The sequence below is a fragment of the Chanodichthys erythropterus genome, chromosome 11, assembly GCF_024489055.1.
Source record: "Chanodichthys erythropterus isolate Z2021 chromosome 11, ASM2448905v1, whole genome shotgun sequence".
Classification (NCBI taxonomy): Eukaryota; Metazoa; Chordata; class Actinopteri; order Cypriniformes; family Xenocyprididae; genus Chanodichthys; species Chanodichthys erythropterus.
The window spans coordinates 16,275,879-16,286,285 of record NC_090231.1 but is presented as its reverse complement, the minus strand read 5'-3'; the positions used below and the strand labels follow the sequence as shown (position 1 = coordinate 16,286,285).

The window sequence follows — 10,407 nt, the reverse complement described above, 5'->3', positions numbered from 1 at the left end:
GTATACCTTCAGTAACTTTTATGTCTCGGTGATTTTTAGATTTTGTTATGTAAATATTGCCATTGTTTTGTCTCAGGATGCACACCTGTAATGTTTTTTTTTCTACTGTATGTTTATAAAAGTTTATGAAATTAAAAGATACTTAAATATCCTAATTGAACTAAGACCTAATCCTGGCTTAGGCTAAGCCCTGTCTGTGAAACCAGGCCTTAGAGTTTAAAAAGTGGATTTGAAAATATTTCAGTTAAAAAAATGCACACACAGAAATGTTCAATGATACTTTCATCTCAGTGTTTTTAAAATATTTTTTATAATACGTTTTAATAATTATATTTCCCTAATTTTGGAAGTAGTTTATGAGCCCAGACAGTCCAATTTTTATGGTTAGCTTTGACCAGACAACGTAGGGTTTGATGTCACACCCATAAAACCAAGTAAAGGTGAACTAATGGTATAACGTTAATGCAATATTTATGTCTTTTTTATTTCCTCTCTAAGTGCACGTCATTTTAATGGATCAGGAAACAGGGAAATGCTTTGTAATAGGCTATCCATTAGAAGCTATTATAAATCTTCTTAATCTATCTGTATGCAAACAATGCAAACATTTCTTCAGGTTTAGCAGCTGAAGCTTTTACAATTTGCATTACAAAATCTCAGAGTGAAAAAAAAAAAAAAAAACTTTATCATTTCCCCCTTCCGATGAGAGCAGCGCTTTTGTGTTCATTTCCCGAGCCCCTACGTACTGGGTGTGTCCGCTCTGTCAATCAAGACTTGCTCAATCCGTAAGCTCCGCCCCTTATGTTCTCAGCTCCCTCCAGCAAACGGACTGTCAACTCACCGCGCAACTTTACTCAATCACTGGATTTAACATCACTTTTGGAGTACAAAAACTTACTTTTACGGCGTGAAACGTTATCGAACCCGCTTTGGAGGAGATGGAGATTTAGTAGGGGTGATTGTCGTTGTAACGAGTAAGATTTGGGTCATATTTAGTGTTTGATGGCTGCTGGGGATGGAGCCCAGCTGCCGGCGACCGTAGCGGCCAGCAGGAGCGTGGAGAAGGCGCTGGAAGAGGCTGCGTCCAGCGGAGCGCTCATCCTGTCCAACCGTAAACTAAAAGAGTTCCCCCGCACCGCCAAGAACTATGACCTGTCCGACATTACACACGCAGGTAAGACTTTAATAAAGCGGTCAGGGGGATCAGTGAAGGGGGTTGGGAATGTATCAGTACATTTAATGTCCTTTGTTCGAGTGTCTTCTTCACCTGCGCCCCTTCTGTAGGGGTGCACGAGCACCACCATCATCACGCCCGACCCAGAAAAAGCGGATCTTTCACTTTAATGATCTTAGTAGGAAGCCGATCATCTGATAAGTTCATTTCAGTTCTCGCTTTCGTTTCTAAATAACTACATCACTGACCATACAACAGCTTATTGTGTTTTCAAAGTCAGGTTGTTGAGTTTGAGACTGATGCGTTTGCTTTAGAAATTGAAGACATCTGCGCTGTGCTTCTCTTCCTGTTGTTGAGGTGGAAGCTACACTCAGGCTGAGCCATCTTACCACAGACCCACTGTAAAACTTTACATTTGATCGCAGTGCAGTGTAAACCCAGCAGTATAGTGATACAAAATGTTATTGTTGTAGTCAGCTCTTTTGAGTGCACTCTCATTGCTATGGAGCTCGTTGAGATTCATCTTGCCAACAGCACTAATATGACCATCTGCTCCTCTTTCACACAAAGTGGGTATAAAGCAGTTTGTATTTGAGCCATACAAACCCCCACACGCACATGCTCTCAAGTCTTACAGAGTTGATGCAGAGCATTTATTATTTAGCACGGATAATATCTGCTGCATGTGTGCATTTCAGTTCTTGAAACTCTTTTTTGTAACTTTGTGACCCACAGCTGGATTCTGCTGTAAAATGCATTTACAGCTTCTAAGGTTTGAAAAATTGTGCTAAAACCACATGAATATTTTGTTATTTACATACTGATTATGTAATGATCATTTAAACACGTTAATTAAGATTGCCATAAGCCAGTTAAGACAATATTGCAGTTTATTGTATAATCAGATTTTTGTGTGATTCACTTTAACTAAACGTTGCTTTTTTATGTGACCAAACCATGGTCATTCAGTGGGTCGAAACATTTGTGCTGGTTTAGTAATTCATTGTGCTGTGGTATGCCATTGTTAAGGACTTGAATGAGAATTGTTTAGAGTTCATTAAATTTAAATGCAGCATAATAAACCACAAAAACAAGCCTCTCCAATAGCTAATGAATGCACATGTTTTAGTTCATTTTAAATATGCGGATGACATGTATGCAGGAATAATCAAATACTTTTCCAGAATAAAGGCTTAAAGGGTTAGTTCACCCAAAAATGAAAATGATTTCATTTATTACTCACCCTCATACCGTTCCTCACCCGTAAGACCTTCGTTAATCTTCTGAACACAAATTAAGATATTTTAGTTGAAATCCGATGGTTCAGTGAGGCCTGCATAGGGAGCAATGACATTTCCACTCTCAAGATCCAGTAATGTACTAAAAACATATTTAAATCAGTTCATGTGAGTACAGTGTTTCAATATTAATATTATAAAACCATGAGAATATTTTTGGTGCACCAAAAAAAAACAAAATAATGACTTATTTAGTGATGGCTGATTTCAAAACACTGCTTCAGGAAGCTTCGGAGCACAATGAATCAGCATATCAAATCATGATTCAGATCACGTGGCAAACCGCCAAATATATTGACTTATATTGAAACCACTGGTGTAATCCTTTAGGCACTGACTATAGTTCAGTATGACAAAATCCAGTTTTAGTTTAGATGGTCTAATTTCATCTTTCTGTGGATGGTTTTCACATCAATTTTCTGCATGGATAAGTACGTTGCCTTGGAAACCGTACTGTACGTCTGACTCTCAGAAATCCAAGCCACAGTTTGGGATCAGTCCAAGGATGTGGAACAGTTTTAGACGGGTCTCCAAACTCGGTCCTGGAGGGCCACTGTCCAACTTGTCTCAACACACCTGCCTGGAAGTTTCTAGTATGCCTAGTAAGACCTTGATTAGCTGGTTCTGGTGTGTTTAATTGGGGTTGAAGCTAAACTTAGCAGGACAGCGGCCCTCCAGGAGCAAGAATGGACACCCTGATTTAAGAGAACTAGGCCCAAAATTGCCATAATGTAAATGCCAGAAATCTAAGCATAGTCCCGGTGTTAAAATAAAAAAAATCATGCCATAATAATCATGTTCCCTAGACACACCTACTGTCAAGGTGGAGAATGATTACTAGGTGTTGCTCACATATTACAGGTTGCATTTGCATTGTGTATTTTAAGTGCGCTTGAAGGTAGGAGGAAGATGATAGTGTCTCTTTTGGTAAGAGACCTATTGAATCAAGGATTGATAGGCCTTGGTTTATTCTTATACTCGCCTCAGTCTACACACACTTTCTCTCCTGAATATTGCTCTCCAAAGACTAACTTCCTCTCAGGAAGGTCAGGGGTTCAGTCTTGCTGGAGGTCCAGTTCGGTGATGGAAAACAAATCCCAGTCTCATCAATCCACCAAAAGCCCTTAAAAACAGACGCACTCATTCTACACAATTTTAAGTTTATTTGTATAGTGAATATTGATTATATGATAAGGATAAAATTACAATATTAGGATAATATTTGTGTCAGTCCAAAGTTGCATCATCTGAGATCTTCACAGTAGTCAGCGTCACATGAAACTTTGGGGCAGTTATGGCTTAATGGTTAGAGTCTGACTTGTAATCCGAGGTCACTGGTTTGAGTCTCGATACTGGCAGGACATTTAAGTAGAGTGAGTGAATGAACAGAGCTTTCTTCCACTCTCATTACCCACAACTGAGGTGCCCTTGAGCAAGGCACCTAACCCCCAATCACTTCCCGGGTGCCGCAGCAATAATGGCTGCCCACTGCTCTGGGTGTGTGTTCACGGTGTTGTGTGTGATTTCAATACTCACTGAGTGAGTATTCGAGTTTGGGTTACCATTATTTGGCCACATCACATCACTTAAAAAAAAACGTTGCAAAGGATGGATGCAAACTGAAGCTGGCATTATCTGAAATTACTCCAGGACTCATAACCTGAGTAATAATACAGCCACTGTTGACTTCACAACACAACAATAACACAATCTAGACTGTGCCTCAGCACTTTAAGGTGAGATGACGTCCCAGACTGTGTTTCTTTTCACCGTCCCAGAGAAATGAAATAAATTCAGTTATTTAAAAGAGGTGCTGAAAGATGGATGTAGAGAACGCTTAAGATAAGATTTTATGAAACCAAAAAAGGACCACCATAGAAGCAGCACTGGGAGGAGAACGCTCTCTGAACATGGGCACCAAGACGATCCTCCAAATGAAATCACAGTGAAAGTTTTTTGGTGGGTGCGTTGTAGATGAAAATATTTGTTTCCATCCAGCTCCCACACACTTGTGAGCATGCCTGGGGCATGAACGTTGTGTAGCCCGTAACACAGTGTCTCATTCAAGGCACACACTCTCCATACCACAACTAAGCCTCACAGCAGCTGAGAGAAAGAGGGGAGGGAGAGATGCCCTTTTTTTTTTTTTTTTGGACAAAATGGGCTCGTGGGCTGCTCCCATTGTCATGATATTCCCGAAATAGGGACCCTCCTCTTTCCCCCCAACTGGAGACCCATTCGGCAAAACCCCTCCTCCATTGTCTGAGGCAGGCTTCTCTCTCTCCCACGTGCTCTCCCCATTTCTGTTAGATCTCTTGTTTGTTTTGTATTTTATCTTTCTTTTCTTGGTCGGGTGAAGATTCCCTTTTATCCAGGTCATCGTAGAAGGTCTTCAATTTGGGGTCGTTTGGATGATTTTCAGAAGAGATGACCCAGATTACATTCTACAAGATTCTCTCCTCATGGCTTATTTCCATTGATCTGTTATCCCCCATCAGTAATGTTTCCTGTCCGCTATTAGCCTGCAGGCATGGCTGTGTCTGTGGTAGTGAAAGTCTGGAGTGTCTGGATATTGGCCTAATAATGGTCTAGTTTTTTGGCATACATTCAGAGTTGCATTCAATTCTATGTGTTGTAGTTTCGCCTTTTGATTCATTTGCCTGTTTGTTCAGTACATGCTGTAGCCAGCATTCATTAGAAACTTCTAGACATTCTTTTGTAAAAATAATATTGTTTTTGAGTTTTATAGATAAATACTTACTGTAAAAATGATTCATGATGTTCATAGGCCTCATGGCTCACTACACAAGATAAGACATGACCAAATAAGTGAACACTCTTTGAAGTTGCGAAGAACTATATTGATAACTATAAAGTTTTAATAATCATTGTAATTTGAGAGTAGCGAAGTCCACACCACAGCTAGGAACGATATCGTTGGAATTGCTTTTTATAATGATTTTTTTTTCCCAGCTGAAGAATGTTAAAAACATTGACAGCCTGTCAGAATCTGTCCAAATTTAAAGAGATAGATCACCCCAAGATAAAAGAAAATTCTGCCATCATTCACTCACCTTTATATAGAGATGCACCGGTTAACTGGTTTGTTTTTATTTTGACTGATCTCTGTTCTGGACTTGCACACAAACTGCCTTGCAATAACTTCCCAAAATGTTGTTTGTGTGGAAATAGTCTGTAAACAGGACATTAAAGGGTTAGTTCACCCAAAAATGAAAATGATGTAATTAATGACTCACCCTCATGTCGTTCCAAACCCGTAAGACCTCAGTTCATCTTCTGAACACAGTTTAAGATATTTTAGATTGAGTCAGAGAGCTTCCTGTCCCTCCATTGAAAGTGTAGGTACGGTGCACTGTCCATGTCCAGAAAGGTAATAAAAACATCATCAAAGTAGTCCATGTGACATCAGTGGGTTAGTTAGAAGTTTTTGAAGCATCTAAAATACATTTTGGTCCAAAAATAACAAAAACTACGACTTTATTCAGCATTGTCTTCTCTTCCGGGTCTGTGTATATCCACAGTGATGCTGCTTCTTCTTCTTCTACGGCAGTTGGCATCCAGCTTATTGGTGCATTACCGCCCCCTTCTGCTCTGGACAGTGACGCTGATGACGTGTTGTGTAGTGCACCCGAGCTTCGTTTACAGTCTGAAGGAGACGCACGCTGTATTCAAGCTATTCTACATTGTTTGTATTTTGGTATTGCTATATTTTTTAAAATGGTGCGTAGGCGTGCATGTCGCGGATGTCCTAATCACAGTCACAGTCCGGAGCAGAAGGGGGCGGTAATGCACCAATAAGCTGGATGCCAACCGCCATAGAAGAAGAAGAAGCAGCGTCACTGTGGATATACACAGACCCGGAAGAGAAGACAATGCTGAATAAAGTCGTATTTTTTGTTATTTTTGGACCACAATGTATTTTAGATGCTTCAAAATCTTCTAACTAACCCACTGATGTCACATGGACTACTTTGATGAGGTTTTTATTACCTTTCTGGACATGGACAGTGCACCTATACTTTCAATGGAGGGACAGAAAGCTGTCGGACTAAATCTAAAATATCTTAAACTGTGTGTTCCGAAGATGAACGGAGGTCTTACGGGTTTGGAACGACATGAGGGTGAGTCATTAATGACATCATTTTCATTTTTGGGTGAACTAACCCTTTAACACAGGCCAGAGACGGGGCGCGCTGAATACAGATGCAAAGATGAGAGGAGACGTGCCAGCAGAGCAAATACTGTACCAGGTACAGCAAGCTCACTGTTTGCGATGCTCAAAATATTGGAAGAAAGAAAAAATAAAAATATTGAATTGAGGGTGGAGGATTATATGAATGTATCTCTGAAGGGAACTGACTGTCTTCATAAAAGTTTCCATGGCATTTTCTTTTCCTCTACCTTCATATAATGCCTATTAAAGTTGTGTTTATAAACACAGTTGCTTTGTGTACAGTGGAAAGAAAGCAAACGCTATATTACTACTGTTCCATAAGTGCCACCTCCTGTCAGACAGTGAATTTGCAATTTCATTCAGCCGGTATGTTCTGCAGGTGTGTTTTAATGCGTAATTTCACAAAGCTAAAGTCAGACCATTCTGTTTTTGCTTTAAATCTTGAAATTACACAATCTAAGCCTAATTTAAATCAAAAACTGCTCATGTTACGTGTATTTAGCATATTTGTTTGCTGTGAAAATGTTGTTTTTTTTTAAAAATGTGAATATATTTTTTCATGAAACCTGATAGATTTCTGTCCCTCGATTGAACATCCATTCCACCAAAACTTTTATGCTTTGAAAATTTCATTAAGGTGTAAAAGTAATCCATATGAATCAAGCGGTTTTAGACCATTTATAGGGTTACTTCACCCAAAAATGAAAATTCTGTCATTATTTACTCACCCTCATATCCTTCCAAACCCATAATACCTTTGTTCATCTTCAGAACACAAATTAAGATATTTTTATTGAAATCTGAGAGCTTTCTGGCCTCTGATAGACTGCATCATTATTACCACTTTCCATGTGACTACAGTGGCTACAGTACAACGGATGTCTTAAAGGTGCTAAAGAGGATGTTTTGTTTTATACATTTTTGCAATATTATTTGAAACCGTCTTTACTAACTGATAAAAGACTATTTATTAGGTGCACTGAAAGTAATAATATTGATATACATCATCTGTGCACGAGGTAGGGCCTTAAAAACATCAGCCAATCGTTTACGCGATCATCACGTAAACGATTGGCCCTCTGGCTTGTCAATCACTGCCATGACGTTCCTTGTGCGAGACGAGCGCGGCTGCACACTCCAGTAACTTTCCACACGCTACAGGCGCAGCATGCAATGTTTTTGTGAGGAGACAGGAGTAACAACTGCAGATTATGAGTTACCTGGAGTGAGTCCGACATAATGAATCCACTAACACGACACAGCGAATGCCGGTGGTAAACACTCGTGTTCCAATACTTGTGCATGAGTTTTGGGAGGCATTCCCTCGAAATGAGCTGTGAAGGAGGGGGGTTGTTCTTACGCATGCGCTCATTTAAAAAACTCACTAACAGTCTTTGGTTTCTCAGTCGACGAAAAGATCCTCTTTAAGGCAGGGGTAGGCAAGTTTGGTCCTAGAGAGCCGCTGTCTTGCAGAGTTTAGCTCCAACCCTGAAAAAAAACCTTCAGCTGCCTATAGCCTTAGTAATCCTGAAGAGCTTGATTAGCTTGTTCAGGTGTGTTTGATTAAGGTTGGAGCTAAACTCAGCAGGACAACGGCTCTCTAGGACTGAATTTCCTACCCCTGTCTTAAGGGTTTGGAACGACATGAGGGAGAGTAATTAATGACAGAACTTTCATTTTTGGGTGCACTATAGTGATGGGAAGTTCGGATCATTTTACCGACTCAGACTTTTGAGTCTCGTTCAGGGCAGCGTTTCCCAAAAGCATCGTAAGCCTAAGTTGATCGTAGCTCCATTGGTTTCAATGGAGCTACGATCAACTTAAGCTTACGATGCTTTTGGGAAACACTGCCCAGCAAAATGAACAAATCTTTTTTCGAGTCATTTCGTTAATTTTAGCAAAATGTAATTAAAATGTTTAATTAAAATTAAGGAACGACTCATGAAATTAACTAATCAATTCTCTTTCCGGCTCAGACTGCATTGACTGAAACAGGTGAACTACTACTAGCAGTACAGAACCTATAGAATATTGCGCATGCGCGACTGAACAAATCACCCACCGAGACGACTCGTTCTTCCCGAGTCACATTAAATTTTCGTTAAAATGAATGAACGCATCGTTCAAGAATGACACATCACTAGTGCACTACCCCTCATTAGACTCATTAGTTCAAATTACCACCTTTGTTTAGCCCTGGGTTCAGTGAACAGTGACTGACCTATTTATTTCATTTTATTTGGTTTCATTCAACTTTTATTTGAAAACAACTCCTCTTGTGCTCTGTGGGTCATATGAGTTTAGGGAAATAAGAGGGTGGGTAGATGATGACAGAATGGGAGCAAAAGATCTGCGGAAGACTTGATTTGACTGAATAAATTTAGAAAGAAATTCATGATTTCTCCTAGAGTATTTTAGACAAACACCTTTTCTACCCATACCAGCTGTGCAGCTTGATTATCAAAGATAAAAATACATTTTTGAAAATCCATTTTACTTAGAAATATGAAGGGGCACTTTCCCGGCTGGTTTGCATGTGCGGTTTGATTGCATCATTTTTCCAGATAAAATGTTTGGTGGCGGTGTATCTTCCTTTTTTTTCTTGTGGCCATGTACTTTTTAATGCTATCATGCATTAGATTGCAGTGTACCTGGGCATCTTAAATGAGTTTCTTTTTAGTACTGAAACCGTCTGAAAGGTCCAGTCCACACCCTCACATTCATGTCATAAACTGAAACCAGGAAGTAAAAATGACACTGACTGCCTTTATACACACAGTGACACAATGACCATTCAATAGGAAAGTTGACGTGTGCGACTTATTCATTCAGGTTATGCAACAAATCAGCACATCTATACAACAAAACCTTTTCACATTTGTTGTTAGCAAAAAATCTCAAACTAATGAGCTCACTCAGTTTTGAGACGATCCCTTATGTTTTGTAGGTCATTCAGATAGACCCTGGTACTTGAAAGCATTTCCTGCCATGTTAGGATGTGGTCAACCTGGCAGATAACTGATGAATATTAAACAGGAGGTCATATTTTGCCTATGCAAATGAGCCTCTCAGATTCAGTGTTGGAGAGGATTTATGAATTCAGCTCTACTAGGCACAATTTCAAGTTTGTGTATATGTTGGTTGTCTGTTTTGTCATTCTTTTGAGTGTTTGCCAGCTGTGTTTTGAAATTATGTGCCAGCTGCTGGAGACTCTGTTTGCATGAATGTGCATGGTCATTTAACACATTTAAGTCTGCAGTGCACATATGTGAAAAACGCACATAATTCTCTGTAAGTAAGAACTGGAGTGTGTCTACACCACCAGCTGTGTCAGATTCACTGTTGCACAGTGTTGCTCTGTTTCCCCTTGCAGTTGCATTTCCACTACACACCGGATGTGGGCTCCTCAACTTCAACTTCTGCTTCTCCTCAGCGACAAACTCTCGGCTCTACTCCCTCCCTCTTTTTCACTCTCTTCCTCTTCCTCTCTTTTCACTCACGCTTTTAAAGCACAACAGATGGTCAGAAGGTCTCAAATCTCAAGAGAGGAGCACAGCTAGAAACCCTTGGCGTATAATTGCTATCGCTTTTTTTTTTACGGATATCAGTTATAATGTAAAATGAGAAGGAAGGAGGTTTTGCTGTCACTCATTGAAACTGAAATCACACAGATGCTGTATTATCATGCTCACACTTTCTGCAGCAGAAACAGTTACAGACTCACAGGAGGTCTTAGATTT

At 39.8% G+C, this 10,407-nt stretch overlaps 1 protein-coding gene across 2 annotated transcripts in view; it reads left to right on the top strand.

The window, feature by feature from the left end:
* The first annotated feature begins 784 nt into the window (after positions 1-784).
* Positions 785-10,407, top strand: part of lrch4 (leucine-rich repeats and calponin homology (CH) domain containing 4) — a 52,416-nt gene continuing 42,793 nt past the window's right edge. Inside the window, exon 1 of one of the 2 annotated variants that reach the window (XM_067401867.1) lies at positions 785-1,174. In XM_067401867.1, the coding sequence (XP_067257968.1) occupies positions 1,003-1,174 (172 nt within the window). In that variant the 5' untranslated portion in view covers positions 785-1,002. The remainder of the gene's footprint in view (positions 1,175-10,407) is intronic. The other variant, XM_067401868.1, reaches the window with a different exon arrangement.